The sequence below is a fragment of the Colobus angolensis genome, unplaced genomic scaffold (genome assembly GCF_000951035.1).
Source record: "Colobus angolensis palliatus isolate OR3802 unplaced genomic scaffold, Cang.pa_1.0 Scaffold302, whole genome shotgun sequence".
NCBI lineage: Eukaryota > Metazoa > Chordata > Mammalia > Primates > Cercopithecidae > Colobus > Colobus angolensis.
The window spans coordinates 1,856,354-1,874,998 of NW_012116289.1; the positions used below are offsets into that span (position 1 = coordinate 1,856,354).

General features: G+C 41.7%; 1 protein-coding gene across 5 annotated transcripts in view; it reads left to right on the forward strand.

Annotated features, from left to right (window-relative positions):
- Positions 1-18,645, forward strand: part of NPSR1 (neuropeptide S receptor 1) — a 238,349-nt gene that overhangs the window by 174,092 nt on the left and 45,612 nt on the right. For all 5 annotated transcript variants that reach the window (XM_011950139.1, XM_011950141.1, XM_011950137.1 and 2 more), the window contains 2 exons: positions 8,878-9,079; positions 15,798-15,874. In XM_011950139.1, coding sequence (XP_011805529.1) covers positions 8,878-9,079; positions 15,798-15,874 — 279 coding nt within the window. The remainder of the gene's footprint in view (positions 1-8,877; positions 9,080-15,797; positions 15,875-18,645) is intronic.

The window sequence follows — 18,645 nt, forward strand, 5'->3', positions numbered from 1 at the left end:
ATCCCCATCAAGCTACCAATGACTTTCTTCACAGAATTGGAAAAAACTACTTTAAAGTTCATATGGAACCAAAAAAGAGACTGCATGGCCAAGACAATCCTAAGCCAAAAGAACAAAGCTGGAGAAATCAAGCTACCTGACTTCAAACTATACTATAAGGCCACAGTAACCAAAACAGCATGGAACTGGTGCAGAAACAGATACATAGACCAATGCAACAGAACAGAGGCCTCAGAAATAACACCACACATCTACAACCATCTGATCTTTGACACATCTGACAAAAACAAGAAATAGGGAAAGGATTCCCTATTTAATAAATTGTGCTGGGAAAACTGGCTAGCCATATGTAGAAAGCTGGAACTGGATCCCTTCCTTCCATCTTATACAAAAATTAATTCGAGATGGATTAAAGACTTAAATGTTAAACATAAAACCATAAAAACCCTAGAAGATATCCCAGGCAATACCATTCAGGACATAGGCATGGGCAAGGACTTCATGACTAAAACACCAAAAGCAATGGCAACAAAAGCCAAAATAGACAAACGGGATCTAATTAAACTAAAGAGTTTCTGCACAGCAAAAGAAACTATCACCGGAGTGAATAGGCAACCTACAGAATGGGAGACAATTTTTGCAATCTACTCATCTGACAACGAGTTAATATCCAGAATTTACAAAGAACTCAAACAAATTTACAAGAAAAAATAAACAACCCTATCAAAAAGTGGGCAAAGGATGTGAACAGACTCGTCAAAAGAAGACATTTATGCAGCCAACAGACACACGAAAAAATGCTCATCATCACTGGTCATCAGAGAAATGCAAATCAAAACCACAGTGAAATACCGTCTCATGCCAATTAGAATGTTGATCATTAAAAAGTCAGGAAACAACAGATCCTGGAAAGGATGTGGAGAAATAGGAACGCTTTTACACTTTGGTGGGAGTGTAAATTAGTTGAACCATTGTGGAAGGCAGTATAGCAATTCCTCGAGGATCTAGAGCTAGAAATACCATTTGACCCAGCAATCCCATTACTGTGTATATCCATGCTACTATAAAGACACATGCACACGTATGTTTATTGTGGCACTATTCACAATAGCAAAGACTTGGAACCAACCCAAATGTCCATCAATAATAGACTGGATTAAGAAAATGTGGCACATATACACTATGGAATACCATGCAGCCATAAAAAAGGTGAGTTCGTGTCCTTTGCAGGGACATGGATTAAGCTGGAAACTATCAGCAAACTATCACAAAGACAGAAAACCAAACACTGCATGTTCTCACTCATAGGTGGGAACTGAACAATGAGAACACTTGGACACAGTGCAGGGAACATCAGACACCGGGGCCTGTTGGGGAGTGGGGGGCTGGGGGAGGGATAGCATTAGCTGAAATACCTAATGTAAATGACAAGTTGATGGGTGCAGCAAACCAACATGGCACATGTATACCTATGTATCCAACCTGCACGTTGTGCACATGTACCCTAGAACTTAAAGTATAATAATAATTTTAAAAAAGAATTTGCTAACAAGGTAAACTTTATGTTAGGTGCTCTTGCCACAAAAGGAGAAAAACTAAACAAAACAAGACTAAAGCAGGACAGGAAGCCTTTGGAGGTGATGGATACATTTATAGCACTGCTTGTAATGATGGTTACAGGAATGTATACATATCTCCAGACACATCATGTGGTATGCATTGAATATGTATACCTTTTTATATGTCAATTATACATCAATAAAGTGGTTTAGAATTTTAAAAATAGAAAATATACTTGTTTCCTAGATTTCTTCTTGATAATTTAGTGTGTCTGTTTTGTAAAGGGTTGAGACCTGAACCAAGTTTCCTGGGCACTGTGCAGCCCTAGTTATTATGATAGGGGAGGCAGGAAATGGATGAGGCAGGGGAGACAGGAGAGACATTTCACGACATAGGTATGCAAGATGTGTCAATGAAGCATCAAACTCTGTAAAATATTTGTAGAGGTTTATTCTGAATGAAATATCAGTGACGATGGACAAAGCCCTCAGGAGGTCATGAGAATATGTGCCCAAGGTGGTCAGGGTGCAGCTTGGTTTTATACACTTTAGGGAGACATGAGACTTCAATCAAACACATTTAAGAAATACTTAGGGTTGGTCCAAAATGGCAGGGTTGGGTAGGGTGGGGTGGGGGGCTGGTGGGCGAAGCTTCCAGATTATAGGTAGATTTAAATTTTTTCCAGTTGACAATTAGTTGAGTTTATCTAAAGACCTGGGATCAATAGAAAGGAATGTCTGAGTTAAGATAAAGAACTGTGGAGACCAAACTTCTTATTTGCAGAGGAAACTTTCAGCTTTCCTCTTCAGGGAGACTAGGTTGTAAAACATTTCTCATCAGACTTAAAGTCTGTGTTGATGTTAATGCTGGAGAGGTATAATGAGACCAGTCCCACTGCCCACTTGCCATCATGGCCTGAAACAGCCTCTCAGGTTAAATCTTAAAAGAGCCTTGACTGAAGAGGAAATCCATTCAGATAGTTGGGGGACCCTATAACTTTATTTTTGGTTTACATTCATGGATTTGTGATACACTTTTTTTTTTTTTTTTTTTAAGACAGAGTCTCATTCTGTCGCCCGGGCTGGAGTGCAGTAGTGTGATCTCAGCTCATTGCAACTTCTGCCTCCCAGGTTCAAGTGATTCTTGTGCCTCAGCCTCCCAAGTAGCTGGGATTACAGGTGCACACCACCATGCCTCCCTAATTTTTGTATTTTTAGTAGAGATGGGGTTTCACCATGTTGGCCAGGTTGGTCTCAAACTCCTGGGCTCAAGCAATCCAACTTGGCCCTCCAAAGTGCTGGGATTACAAGGCGTGAGACACTGCGCCTGGCCCATGATACATTTATTTATCCATCTATTTATTTATGCCTAGCCGACTTCAGAAAGGATTGAATGTGGTGGACAAAAGGACATCGACGCCAAAGTATTTTAAGATGAAGAAATCGAAGTGAAGGAAAAATAAGTATAGGAAATAGCATGAGGGAAGTCCCAGGAAACTTGTTAGAGGTACAGACTTGAGACCCATAGCCAAGAGGGTGACATGATGGATTACGTGTGTCACCATATTCACTAGGTTAAAAAATTAACTGCTCATGGGAAATATGTCTAGTTCTGGGAGACACTGTGTAATATTATGAACAGTGTCCTAAATTATCAGAAAGGCAGCAATTAATATTATAGTTTTTTTCTAAAGATGTAAAACAACTTATTTCCTCACTACAAAATTAAGAGAGGCTCAACGTTAGGTGCTTGGAAACTCCTCATCATCGATAGCCTCTGGGTAAGATGAAAGCCTAGAAACACATTAGCCAGCTCCCTTCCCCTGCCCAGTCCCAAGGAAAGTCACTGAAGAAATGTAAAAACAGGGGGAGACCTGCATCTGAAATGCGAGTCAAAGAAAGAAGCCATCCAAATACCAGAAACGTCTAAGAATTTCCAGCACACGAGGGAGCAGATGAAACACGGAAGCCAAGTGTATAATGTATAATTCAGCCCCTGGGAGAACTCCCTGGCCTTGTAGAGGATGAACTGATACTCACAAGTTTATAGGGTGAAGGCAGCTGGTGAGAACGGGGAACGAGAGGTCCCAGGAAACCCAACGCGGAAGTCATTTTAGTGCCGCAGCTTGTCAGAATTTAAAGGCAGCTGAGAGGCGGGGTTTGGGGTTTGCATGCGGCTCAGCTGAGAGAAAGCCGTAGAAAGAAGAGATTTCCCGGAGAGTCGTTGGGCTCTCTGGGAGAGTCACGGAGCAGGGAGAAGCCAGGAGGGAGTCAAATGTAGCTGTGCAGGCACAAGGCAATGGCCGCTTAACCGAGGGGAGGCTATGTTTTATTTATTTTTTACTGCTATTTACTGAAGCAGTGCTTTTCTTAACCAGCAACTCCAGAAAAGTTGACAATTTTAAAGCTCTTCACCAAAAATGAATATGAGAATAATTAGAAAAATATCAAAATAATGAAGAGAAATATGCAGTGTTTTATTAAAACATAATACAAAATTTTGATAATTAAAACGATACAATACTGGAACCAGAACAACACATGTAAATCATACAAAATTTCAAATCAGTTGGCAAAAAATGAATTAGTCATTATACTATATGTTGAAATAGCTGTCTGGCCTTTTTTAAAAATATTAGATCACCACCCGCCATACCTAATAACAAAGTACATTTTAGTTGGATTGAAAAAATTAACACTTTAAACATAAAAAGGGTAAAAGAATATTTGGGTAACACCTTCATAATTTCAGTGAAGGAAAGGCCCTTCCAGGAATCATATCAAAAGCAGAAACAACAAGGAAAATATAGTTTTTTACTACATAAAAATTTAAATTATTTATATACATAATAAATATTCATAAATAAACTTAAAAAGCAAAATTATAAATGGAAAATATTTTTATATAATAGGCAAAGAAAAATATCCTTTTTATAAAGAAGTCTGGCAAAGAAATGAAAACATTCTAATTGAGTAAATGGGCAAAGGGCATGAACAGACTATCAGGAAACAAAGAAACATAAATGAGATGATGTGCTGTGGCCCACGCTGGTAATCCCAGCATTTTGGGAGGCCAACGCGGGTGGATCACTTGAGGTCAGGAGTTTGAGACCAGCCTGGCCAACATAGTGAAACCCTGTCTCTGCTAAAAAATACAAAAATTAGCTGGGCGTGGTGGCACGCACCTGTAATCCCAGTTACTCAGGAGGCTGAGGCACAAGAATTGCTCGAACCTGGGAGGCAGAGGTTGCAGTGAGTGGAGAACGCACCACTGCACTCTAGCCCTCTAGCCTGGGCAACAGAGTGAGACTTGGTCAAAAAATGAATAAAAAATAAAAAATAAAAATGAAAAGAAAATATGTAAAAATGTTCTTCTGCACACTAATTAAAGAATTGCAAGATTGAACATTTGGATACAAACTTTTATCAACCACATAACAAGATTAAAAGGAAGAATTATCTAAGTAGTAAGAGAGTATAAGGAAATGGGTACTTTTGTTGTTATACTGACAGCCATAAACAGTAGGCACTTTTGAGGGAAATGTAACAATATTTGTCCAAAGTTAATAAATCTTCTGTTTCTAAGAGTTTATCCTAAGGAATAACTAGAACTGGGAAAAATAGATGAATATAAATTATTTATAACAAAAAAATGGAAAACAACTTAGATAATAATAGGCTACTGATAAAATTGGAGTATGGTATAACCTTTGGAAAAAATATTATTTATCAGTACTTTTCCAATTGTGCTTTCCACACTGACTCCCGGAGGTCTCATTTTGCTGGCCTGCTCCAGGGCAGATCTGGGAGTTGCTGACTGTCTCAGTTTCAACCGAAGCTACCTGAGCTTTCTATAATTTTCTATACTGGGTTCTAAAATTGTATTTGAAGAAAGGATCTTACTACCTGAAAAAAAATGCCACTTGTACAGATTCATATTTCTTAACAGGAAAAGATGGTCATAACACGCTTTTCAGAGGAAAAAAATTAGGTTACAAGGTAGCATCTGTATTGTGATCTCATTTTTAAATGTGTAATCTGTGTATTATATATGCATGCATTATCAAAATTTAAACTTGACCTTTCTGGTGGGTGCCACTATGGATTTTTTTCCTTTTCGCTTATTTTTATTTGCTAGTGTTTCTGTAATCAATATGTGTAACTTACACGATTTTATAAAAAGGTAAATTAGTTACATGGAAAAGAAGAAGGCTAAGCAGCAGAGACGTGCAGAAATGGACAAGAGCTCATGGAAGAGGGAGTCTGACTTTCCGGGGGTGAGAAACACGAGACAGTCTACCTCATATGCAAACCTGCATTTCATCTGTTCGATCCTGGATCCTTCAGCCCTGAGAAGTCACTCTTCATGGCAAATGGGCTCAGCTGTCTGGAAAGCCATCAGTCTCCCTGCTGTGGCAGCTGCATCACAGCCTAAGAGAGTGGGGCTTTCCCAGTGCAGCCCAGCACTGCTATGAGAAAAACAGCTCCAAGCCTGTACCCTGCTGGGCCTTTGGGGAAACATCTTTGGAGACCTTGGTAGAGTTGATTCTAAATTATGATGCTATACTGTCTTAATCTGTTTCCCTGTGCATCCCTCTCAAAAGTGAATGCACTGTTTACCCATCAAGTGGAAACTGGGTGGGGCCCAGGAGTCACATGTTGCCCTTAAAAGTGTCCTGGGACCTATAGAAGAAGACGACATTAGAATTCTAACCATTGAAAGAACAAGAGCACAGAGGGCAGCTACTAATGTCACCCAGGACCATAGAAACCCATCAGGCTTCACATCCCCACCATCAAGAAGAACCCCCTCCAGTTCTACCACCTGCCCACTTCATCCCACCCTGCTTCTTTCCTAATCTGAACTCCCACTGCTTCTCTCCAGCCCCGGTGTTTCTCTATTCCTTTAGGGACCAGCTCCCCTATACTATCAACCTCCTAATGGGAGGCTGCCCCCACTTCCTGTCTCCTGAGGTGGCTGATTCCCCTAAGACATCTCAGAAGGATGCTCCTCAACCTTCCTTTTTAGATACCTTATGGCGTGGTGGTGGTAAAGACATTTTCCTACCTTTCTAGACCACCTCTAGGCCATTTCTCCTTGAATATTGCACATACATGCCTGCTCTGTTTCTCCGATGCTCGTGCTATCAGTCTAGACTACCTTCTACAATGCCTTCCCCATGCCTGTGCCCATATGGCCAAGGCCCTCATCCAGTGAAGATGTCGACACTGTTCTCAGTCTCTCTTTCACCTTTCATACTGTCCTAATCACAGGTGACTCAATGTCTACATAAATTAAGTCTAGTGAGAGGGCTTCGCATGACGACTCACAGAGCTTGACATGTTCCCTGTATTTGAGAGCATTGGGGACCGATGACTACATCACACTTGAGACCGTTGAAGAGAGGCTGGTTGGCGCTGTGGTCCTAGCCCAGGGGGCTGATGTAGAACCTGCATCGTGAAGTTTGCCTGAGGCTGTGTTAAAAAAGATCCTGCCCCAGACATTTTGGCCAGAGAGAGAGGCCTCCCTGGAGGTCACCAGGGAGGGTGGAACGTCACTGCCCAAGTCAAGCAAGTGGCCACCAGCAAGACCCCACAGGAGAATTTCCAAAGGACCCAGAAAAGTTCCTCAGGGGACCAAGAATCAGCTTTGGATGCAGCCAGACACAGAGAGCACAAAGCCCTCTGATGACAGCAGCAGTCAAGCGAGAACTCTGTCCTCTTCCTCCTCCCTGGTTCCCTGTACCCCAGCTCTGGAGAGACCCCAATGTGGATAGTGACCTGGGGGAGGACGAGGAATAGCAGATGAGGATAGAAAGCAGAAGGGCTGGTACCTCTGCTGGACTTCCTACTTGAAGCAAGCCCACCTAAGGAGAAAATACTTGAAATCCTCTTGAGAATTTGGGTTTTTTATTGTTGTCTAGGATTTTAATTACTAATTTTTATGTAATTAACTAAATTGACCAGCGTTTACCACTTAATGTGTCCATCACCTATGAGTCATCACTAACATCAAGGGGCTTGAGTTTTCAAACTCAGGCGGGAAAACCTCTCCCCCATCCCCAGTGGATTACCAGTTGCATGTAAGGAACAAGAAAGACCTTAATCAGATTGCTATTATAATTCTACCCCAAGACTCCTGCTTGCTCAGTGGGCCATGACAACTCTTTTCTACATGAATCTAGTATCTCTTTTCAGTGCGTATAATTCAGCAAGAACAGAACCCTAGATATTATTCTCCTAAATATTTCAGGTTTGGATTTTAATAGAGTCCCTAGTTTCCTCTAGATTTTTCTCACTTCTTATAGCTCCTCAACCAGAGCCAACACACTGTTCAATGACACCACCTGACTCTACATTCCAACCCCACCCAAAGACACATGCCTGCTTTCCAAGTTGAAAGTAGGGGAGCAAGGTGGCCTCCTGTTTCTGGAAGAAGGTCCCAGAGCCAGTGAGCACAGAAAGCCCAGCTAGGTGAGGGATTAAGACGAGAGCTTCAACAACAGCTTGACAGAAAGCATCACATCATAACAACAGGTGTGTCTTAAAGGTGCTTGCTTATATATTAATTGTCTCTCTCCAGCCCCATCATAGCCTGCTGAGGTGGCCAGAGCAGGTATCTTTTATACCAATTTAAAGAAAAGATGAGGCTGAGACTGCATGGTTTAGCCAAGGTCAGAATATTGCAACTGAAATCCAGTGTGCAGATATAGCTACCAGGTTTCTGGGCTGGTTTTGAATGCACCCTACTATCCAGAACAAAGTTCAGTGTTCTTTCTCTGCCTCATAAGTCCACCCATGTTCCTACCAAAAAAAAAAAGAAGTTTCCTTCCCATTTGGCAAATAACTCTCAAAAACTGTCCCAGTGCTTTGCAGTGCTGGGTACAGTGAAAGGATGCCACGCGGACCTAAGGCTGTAGCCCTGCCACGTAATAAAAGAGTGACTGCATATGGGTAGACACAACTCAGCATTTGCACTGCAACTTACCAAATGTACATGGTACAAACTGAGTTCCCTAATACTGCAGGAATGAATGCATCAACATCTCAAGTCAGACGGGGAAATCAAGAAAGAAGAAGCACCAACCTTAGGCCAGGCAATGTGCTAGCTTCTGTTCAAGCTTCCCTTTATAATCTTCACATTGACTCTGTATGGAGGTACTGTCTCCCTGTTTACATATGAGGAAACTGAGGCTCTGGGAGGTTCTGTGAGGTCCAGGGTGGCTGCCCCACAGTGATCCTTTTCTATAGCAGACTCCATTGTGCTCCCCAGAATGGTTGCTACATACGCAGACATCCCTCTCTTCTCTTTGGGCAGAAAAGCAAGCCAGGGTCCTCATTGTGATTGCCTGGAGCCTGTCTTTCCTGTTCTCCATTCCCACCCTGATCATATTTGGGAAGAGGACACTCTCCAACGGTGAAGTGCAATGCTGGGCCCTGTGGCCTGACGACTCCTACTGGACCCCGTACATGACCATTGTGGCCTTCCTGGTGTACTTCATCCCTCTGACAATCATCAGGTAAGAAGCTGTCAGGCCAGGACCATACAGTGGGTGGTTGGGCGGGGGGCTTTCCTGCTTTGCCAGCTGCTGCTCTCCTCCCCTACAGGCCCATTTTTTCTAGTGCCCTAGGGGGAGCTGGCCAGGCCACAAGATTTTATGTGTAGCTACTATAGGGTAAGCCCAATTTCTTCAAAGTAGAGTAAGGAGAAGGGAATTAGCAATTACTGGGTATATAGGGCAGGCATTGCGCCAAACAGCTAACAATTATCACATTAGCCACAGTACAACACTGTGAAACAATTACCATTGTCCCAATTTAATGAATAATGAAACTCAAGCTCAGAGTGGTTAAGTAACTTACTCAACATCAAACAGGATTGATATCCAGGTTTTTCTGATTTCATACCATATTATTTCTTTTATATCTTGCAACCTTCCAAATATAAGGCAAATTACAACTTATAGGGATTTTGTAAATGAAAAGACAGATATACTTGAAACAAACTGAACACAAAACTCAGTATGCACTAATATGCTAAATTGTGTATGCAGTGGAGTCGCATAATGCCAGGGAATATATTTTGGAAGCCACCATTGAAGGAGGAAATGATCCAGATAGGATAAGGGAGAAGTGGGGAGGAAGCAGACTCTGATGACCAGATAGAGGCAGAGTGGACAGGTAGACAGTGCCAATGGGACAGAAGTTGGCAGTGAGCTCCTTCCAGGGACTGGGGGAGGCTCAGTTGTGAATGACCTTGGCAAAAAAGTCATAGAGTGTCCTTTATCCTGCAGCCAATGGTGAGCTGTAGATGGTCTTTTAACAGAGATTAGCACAACAACCTGGTCAACGTAGGGTCTCACTTGGCCATGTGGCAGGATCACCCTCTGAAATGGGCTCTGCATGTGTGGATGGGGTGGGAGACTACAGGGAGAGACCTGGTACATTGTCTGTATTCTTGGGCCATGATGATCCTGCGCCTTTTGAGTACCTCTAAGCCAGCCATAGTGTGTCATATAACACATCATAAGCAAAGGAAGATCAGCCTTTGTTTTTGATAGTGTAAAGACAGCTGTGATGATAAAAATCTTTGTACTTAAAACTGTACATGAGTCTCTGGTTATTTCCTCATAACTCATTCTCGTGGGATTACTAGATCAAAGGTATAGATCAAAGATGATGCACATTTTAAAACTTTTGATGCATAGTCACAAGCTGCCCTTGAGAAAAGTTGTATTGTTTCCTGGCCTGTTAGCTAAATCACTTGTGGAAAAGGTATACTCTGGGCAACACCATGCAAGGGCTCTTGTTTTTTGCTCCCCTGATCCAATGGAAGGTAGCACTACTTCCTTACTAAATCTTTGCCAACCTAAGAGTTTAAAAAGTATTTCATTGTTTTAATATGCATTTCTTTAATTACTAAGCTGGTGGCATGCTTTTCAAGTGTTTTCTGATATGGTGGGAGTCACCTTTTCTTGCTCACTATTCATCTTTAGTCTCATAAAATACTATAGCTGGGAGAAATGTTATCCATCATATGGTCAAACCCCTGAATTTTTCATAAGAGTAGAATTAAGACTAAAAGAAGTAGTTGCCTTGCCCCTACCCCCGCATCAGAGATTGAGATGGGCAAGCACAGAGTGACCTCAATAGCCAACCCAGCAGCCTTTCCGAGATGGGGTGTTGTCCAGTCACCTCTGCTGAACGGACAACTTAACACCTACACTTTATTTTGACTTATTGCCCTCCACTCCATCAAGCTGAGCTTGAGAGGAAGTTTGAAGGAGATAAGATTATTTAGACCACCACCCAAGGTAATTAATAGGCAAGTGAGCCGGAGCGGTCAGAGAGCATTTGGAAGGAAGCGACTTGTGTCACCCTGAGCAACTGAGGCATCGATTTCAGTGGCAGTGCATGTCCTGGCTTCACTGCTGATTGATTTCCCATCAGTTCAAGAAATGAGCCCCAGTCAAAGTCCCTGCTCAGCAGAGCGGATGCTGCAGCACGTGGACCATGCAGCTCAGGTTGTCCTGCATCTATGATTTCCCCATTATTTGGGCTGCTTTTTCCACCAGGACTTCTCCTCGAACTTGCCTGCAGGATAGCCAGGGTGTTTTTTTTCGTGTCCTTGAAAGGGCAAAATACAATGTGTTTGCTGATTGAAGGAAATGATTTCAAAAACTGGTTTCCCTCAGCTCTCACCAAACTAAGGCCTCTGTAAGGCCTGATCCTAGCTCCTTGCTTCCAGCCATGACAGTCATGAAAACTCAGCCGTGACCTCCAGCCATCCTTGAGCTTCTCTGACGCATTTCCTACCTGACAAGAGGCTTCTCTTTCATCACCTTCCCTGTTTCGTAGCTCCCCCTGATGAAGAAAGAACTTCTCTCTGGGGGACCAACATCCTCGCCTCCTTCAGCAACAACTGTCTTCTCAAACAAGACCAGGCCCTGGGGGGAATTTTGTGAGGAACTTGTTTCCAACTGAGTACCTGGCATAGGTGCTACAATTTCATCTCAGAGATAAGGTTCAACTCTTATTCTTTCTTTATTGCCTATATTCTGGCCCCCAGGCTCAATGCTGTGAGGAAGGTTAAATTCTTTGTTTCAAGCTTAAATAAACAAAGAAAACAGCTCAAGGAAAGTGTTTACTCATGTTGTTCACCATGCCTCATTGTCCTTCATGCATGCTACACATGCTACATTTACCAAATTGATAGAAAACTTTAGTTGTTTCATTTTGCATTTCTTTCATTACAAATAAGATTAAGTATATTTTATATGCTGATTGTCATTTTTTTTTAAATACTTATTAGGTTGGTGCAAAAGTAACTGCGGATTTTGTCATTGATAGTAATGCTACTTTTCTTGTTTAAATGTTTTTATTTTCTCTATTCTCTATCTTTAGAAATATTATATATACAATAACCTTTTTCTTTTTGTATATGTTGCAAATATTTCTCCTAATTTGTCATTTGCCTCTATATTGAGTATGGTTTTATTTTGTTTTCAATTATTAATAGTAGTGATTGACATAACTGAGAAAAAAAGAAAAAGCACAAATAACTAACTTAGCAGCTTTTCTGCCACAAATCCCTCATTGTTTTACTTATTGCCCAGCTTCGTATGCATTCAGTATCTGCTAGGACAAGATCCACTTGTCTTTTTCAAAGATTCCCTGCCTGCTTCACGGTAAGCTGCTGATACCTCACCTGCACTCCCAACTCCAGCTATGGAACAAACACCCTTCTGGCGCATGTGCATCACTCCCATGCCTAAACACTCTGCCAAGCTCACCTTGCCTTGGTTCTGCCAACTAGTTCACATCCTTCGTGTCTCATTCCCAATACCAACTCCACGGTAGAGCTTCCCTTGCCAACCCCAGACCAAGAGGCACCTCAGGTCCTCACTCCTTAACCTCTAACCTCACTTTGTCCATGTCATCATCTAGACTTCATGGTAGCGTGACTGTATCTCATGAGTGCAGGGACTGTGGCTTCTTCATTTCTGAACTTCACATCCAGCATGCATTAAACAGTTGGTGAATATTAGATTGAATGAATAACGCAATAAATTGCACCGAACAACAGATGTCATGTCACTCTCTCTACTCTTTCTCTCCCTCTCTCATTCTCTCTCTCTCTGTCTCTCACGCACATACACACACACACACACACACAAACACACGTGTACATGTGCTGCTAATACAGAAATTTCTGGCTATCCAATGCCTAGATCAGTTTTTGACTATGATAGCTCCTCCATAAATATATGTGAGAGGAAAGAAAAAAGGGAGAAAAGAAAGAGGAGGGGGGAAGAAAGGGAGAGAGGGAAAGAGAGAGAGAGAGAGGTAGTTGTATTGTTGGTGGCAAACTCTCATGAGAGCTGTGTATGAATAAAGATGTAGCTCTTTCATCATCCACTAAATCAGGCTCCCAGGAGTTGAAACCATAGTGACTGACAGCAAAGGCAATATGTTGTTTTTTCTGGGTCAAAACAACAGGAGTTGTTTTGAAATTCACTTGACATAACTGTCTAATTGTTGCTGGGGAGGTTATTAGCCCCAGTGTAATTGCTTTACTTTAGCTGTGCTTATTTTCTTCCTACCTAATTGATTTCTCATTCTCTTATCATTTTCATCTCTGTAAGATAAAGGTAGAAGCAGAAGAGATTCATGACCGACAATTGCAAAAAAAATAAGTGGAAAAAAGCACATTAGTCATGAATCATTGGCTTGTCATATGTGAGAAAAATTCATTTATTTTGCTTAGGAAAGGGGATCACACTGTGGGAAATCCTCTTGCCAGGTTGGTGCAGCCCTGCAGATAGAATACACGGCCATGGTGGGTAAAAGGGCCCCAAGGACCTGGCCAGCACTGTCCATGGCATGAGGTTCAAGGTCAAAGAGGATCACAGGGCCCACAATAAAAGTGGTCATCAAAATGAATAAAGAGAGATTGTAAGGGTCTCCACTAATGCTGAAAACCTGGATGGAGAGGAAGGTACAGATTATGGAGTCATTTTGCTGAGACAATCCACAAAACTTATCCGCAATCTGATTGATCAGCGAAAGGAAAAGAGACAAAGTCAAGTGTGATGACTCACACCTGTAATTTCAGCACTCTGGGAGGCATAGGCAGATGGATCTCTCGGGCCCAGGAGTTCAAGACTAGCCTGGCAACATGGTGAAACCCTGTCTCTAGAAAATATACAAAAATTATCTGGGCAGGGTGGCACACACTGGTAGTTCCAGCTATTCAGGTGGCTGAGGTGGGAGGTCAAGGCTGCAGTGAGCTACGATCCTGACACTGCACTCCAGTCTGGGTGACAGAGCAAAACACTGGTGGTGACAAACAGCAACGCAGATGTCTCTTTGATGCTTGATTGCTACGCTCCAAGAAGTAGCCTGGTTTGGCAATAATACCCTAGTTATTAGGTGTTTGCCATGCTAACTGAAAAGTTGGTACTGGTTCTCACTCATCTGATTGGCCCTAAGTAAAAAGAGGGGGTGACTTAGGCCCAAATCCCTAAAGCATAAGACATTTCTTAACCTTTCTTCTGTGTTCATGGTTGACAGTCATAAATATTTGAATTATTGGTCAATTATATACTGGGGTTGCAATTGACGTAACCATTAACTTTCCATGGTGGGTGTAACCTTACCTTGCACAGTATTTCACTTTCTGGGGAAGAAGTTTCCCTGTTCTAGCAAATATTCAACTTAGGGTTGAACTCACTAATAACATTTTTCTCATTTTTTCTTTACTACAGGCATACAAACTGATTGCAAAAAAAAAAAAAAAAAAAAAGAAAGAAAAAGTCCCTGGGCAATTATGTGAGAAAGAATGGAGATGCTCCAAAAGTCCCTAAGCTTTCCTGGATCACTCTGAAGGGTTTGCTGAGCAAGAATGGAAAAAGGCAATAAGCAGCAGAGATTTTAACATTGCCATTAATTAAGTTATATTCTAAAGATCATTAAAAGCAATTAGTGCTTTGTCAGCTACTGCAAACTGAAGCTTTGATTTTTTTTTTTTAACTAATGATTCTCAAGAGGGAAGATATGCAGTTTTAAAATAAAGCATTGCTGTGTCCCAAAGTTTTTTGCCAAGGTGCTTAATGTAGTCAAAATATCAAGTAATATTAAAGAAGAGTAGTTTTTATATTTATCAAAGAGTACCCAGGATACAAAACTTCTTGACACTTTTGAATCATTAACACTTTGTTTTCCTGTTAGGCACAGATTAAATCATGTAAGAATTGGTGTGATATAGTGTAAAAAAATAGGCAAGAAAGAGGAGAAAGGAAATTAATCTCCACTAATTTTCCAGCACTGTACTTGGCACTTTAAATATTGTCACATCTGATACTCAAAAAGTTCAAGAGGTCTGTATTGTTAACACCATTTTGTAGAACCTCAGCTGAGGCTCAGTGTAGTAGTTATCTATTACTCCTTTACAAATTACCACAAACCTAATGACTTAAAGCAAGATACATTTATCATCTCACAGTTTCTGTGGGTCAAGAATCTGGCCATGGCTTAACTGAGTCCCCTGCTCAGGCAAGGCAGTCATCAAGTTGTTTATCCAGGGCAGGGGGTCATCAGAGGCTGGACTGGGAAAGGCTCTTTTCCAAGCTCCCTCAGGTCCTCAGCGGAATTCATTTTCTTGCAGCTGTGGGGTTCATGGCACCTTGCTTCTTCAAAGCCAGCAATGGGGAGAGACACCAACAAGACAGGTGCTACACTCTGTGTAATCAGTCCCATCCCCTTTGCCACAATGCATTGATTAGAGGCAAGTCACCTGCTCTTCCCACACTAAAGGGGTGAGGATCACACAAAGCCATGAGTGCCGGAGTCAGGGATCATAGATGTCACTTAAAAGACGTCACTGAAGTCAGGATTGTACAACAGACAAGTAGCAGAGGAGACCCAAGTCTTTTCCGACTCTAAGGCCTGTTTTTGGATTCTAATCACAGCTCTCCTTCAAACCATTTGGGTTACCGTGAGGAAACTGCATAACTTCACCAGGTCTTAGCCTCCTCACTTAAGACAGAAGTGACTCCATCCAATGGATCCTCATGGGCACTTTCAGTTGTGATTCTATAAACAGCAAGTACAGAGGGACAGGCATGGTTAAAAGATTCCTCCCTTTGCACCTTGCACTCGGGGAGGTGGGAGTGGTTTTGTGTCCTCACAGTAGAGATCCACCAGCCACTTTAATACTACCTTTGATTCTTTCTGCAGCATCATGTATGGCATTGTGATCCGAACTATTTGGATTAAAAGCAAAACCTACGAAACAGTGATTTCCAACTGCTCAGGTAAGTCTCTACTCTGCATGGCCCAATTCTTAGCTAATTTGCTTCTCCAGAGGTTTTCCTCTAGCAAATGTGAGCTGGGGATTCCTTGATACACGAGCATACAGGATCATATCAGGACCCAGCCGACAGACCAGACCCACCAAAGGCTATCACAGGCAGGCTCTGTTGTCCCCCATGTGACCTCCCTGAAATTTAGGAGAAGGAAGGGGGCACTTTGGACCTGGCCAAGCTATGCCAGCAGAGAGTTAGCCTTTGAGCTAGGATCCAAGGGTTACCCCAGCCTCAGTTCTAGCAAAGAAGCACCTTGGAGGACACAGATATGAAAAGAGAGACTGTCCAAGGAGGACATCACACCTTCAGCAAAGATGAGGATAGGCTTTTCTGATTGACTTGAATTTTCAGATACATAAAGCTGCCATTTGTCCATAGAAAAATCCTGGACCCTAAGCCAGTAAAGGCACGGTGGTTCATTCTTTCCCAGCTGCCCTGACACACCAATTCAAACCAGATCAAGCCTAAGACCACCTACTACAACCTTCCCCCAAGTTCCTTCTCAGTAAACCTGAATGCAGAGCCCCTTGTACGCAGTAGACTCTGAGCCCTGGAAGCCTGTCCTGCTTCCCAGGAAAACATTACTGGACCTGACCAAGGTCAGTCTGGAGAAAACACAGCAAACCAAGGGACCAAAAGAAGAAAGGGCTTCTAGTTTTCTGTTTGTTGTAATGTCATAGCTCTGCAGAAGGAGACTGGATCCGCTCAGGTTACACACCCCTCCCATTCCTTGTGCACACACATACACAAAACGTAGGCTCATATACACAAATACACACACCTTCACACACTCAGTCTCCCACACACTAACAATGCATACTCACAACTATATGCACTCACACAAGGACAACAAGCTGTACCACAAATATCTGGAATAAGAAGAGCTGCTTTCTGTTCCAGATGTGCCACAAAGAGCCGTGCCACCTAGCAAAGTTACATAATCCCTGGGCTCCAAGACGTTAAAATAAGGGGATAGACTGGATTCTCCCTAAGCCCTCCTCTTTTCAGACTGTGAGTTAAACTTTTGTTGGACCACGACAGAGCTTGTTTTCTCCCTCTTAAAGCTACTTTTTCCAATAAGACTGTGAGGCTGCCAAGAGGATGCACAAGTATTATCGGGCACTGATAACCTGTGTCTTTTTCCCTAGAAGAATGAGTAGAGATATGTAAGTCTGGGTTCTTCACCTGAATTCAGTTCAGTTCCTCTGTGTTCTTCTGCATGTCAGGAGTGGTACAAGGGACTGGGAATGACAAATGAATGAATAGCATGGTTCCTGACTATAGGCAACTTACAGTCTAGGGCCTTGGGTCTTGGCCCTGGCTACACAGTAGAATTGCCTGGGGAGATTTTAAAATGCACCAAAACCCAGACACCATTCCCTGACAGATTCTGATTCACTCCATCTGGAGTGGGGCATGGACATCATTATTTCGGAAAAGCTCTTCAGGTATTTTTGATGTTCAACCAGGTTTGACAATCTGGTCCATTGAGACACAGAGTCATAAGTGGCTAACCTTCACGCTGACTGACCAGTGTAACCAAGAGATGTGTTTAGGCTGCTTGGAAATTTTCAACCCACAAAGACCCAGTCATTCAGCTTGGGGCTAATTCCAGCCCCCATGCAGATCCTAGTGCTTACCTTCCACTGGTGCAGTCTCCACATCCTGGTTTTTCTAGAAGAGCAAAAGCAATCAGAGAGAATAAACATGAGTGAATTCATTCTATTCAGTGCAATTGGCTTTGGTTAAAAGTTAGAATATTTGTCTGAAAAAAATTGGATGAAGGCATCCTTCCTCTATCAAATATCAAATAAATTCCATAAGTACTATAATCATAATACTATAATCATTGAAAGAGAATTATATGGACAGGGAATTCCAACAGAACAGAAATGCTAAAGGAAACCTCAGGAATTTAGAATGTGATGAAGTATTTTAAACTGATAGAGAAATAGGAACTGTTTAATTACTAATGTTGAGACAACTGCCCATATGGAAATAATCATATATTAGATTGTTATATCATGTGCTACAAGGAAATACACTCCTTATAAAATGAAGAACAAAAGATAGAATGAGGGAGAAAGAAAGAGTGAGGAAAGAAAAGAAAGAAAAGGAAGGAAGGAAGGAAAAGAAAGGAAAGGAAAGATAGGGAGAGGAAGAGAGGCAAGAGGGGGAGAAAGAAAGAGAAAAGAAACAAATATAAGAAATATTGTTTATAATCATGAATAACTGAAAAGATCTGAATACCCTACAACGAGGGAACTGGGTATAATAATTATATAGCCATACAATTAAATACTGCAGCTCTAAAAATTATTATATAGAGTGTACTTATTGCCATAGAAATATTTCTCCAATATAGTACATTAAGAAAAAGAAAGCAGTATGGTATCCCTCTTATAGATATGTGCACATATTTTTACTTAGCAGAATATATATGTGCATGTATAGATAGATGATAGCTAGAGAGAGAGGGAAATGGAAAATATCAAGAAGCTACATGTTATCAATGTTATTGAAATTATCTCTGAGTGGTCGAATTTTAGTTGATTTTTATTTTCTTCTATTTTTCACTTAGCCATTCGTAAAAATTTTCTACAATTACCTAAATCATATAATTGAAACAATAGCCCTGTGGCCCTTTAGCCTGAGTAAACAGCCAATATTATCCTAGATGTATATATGTATATTCATTTTTAAAACCATCAACTCAGCAC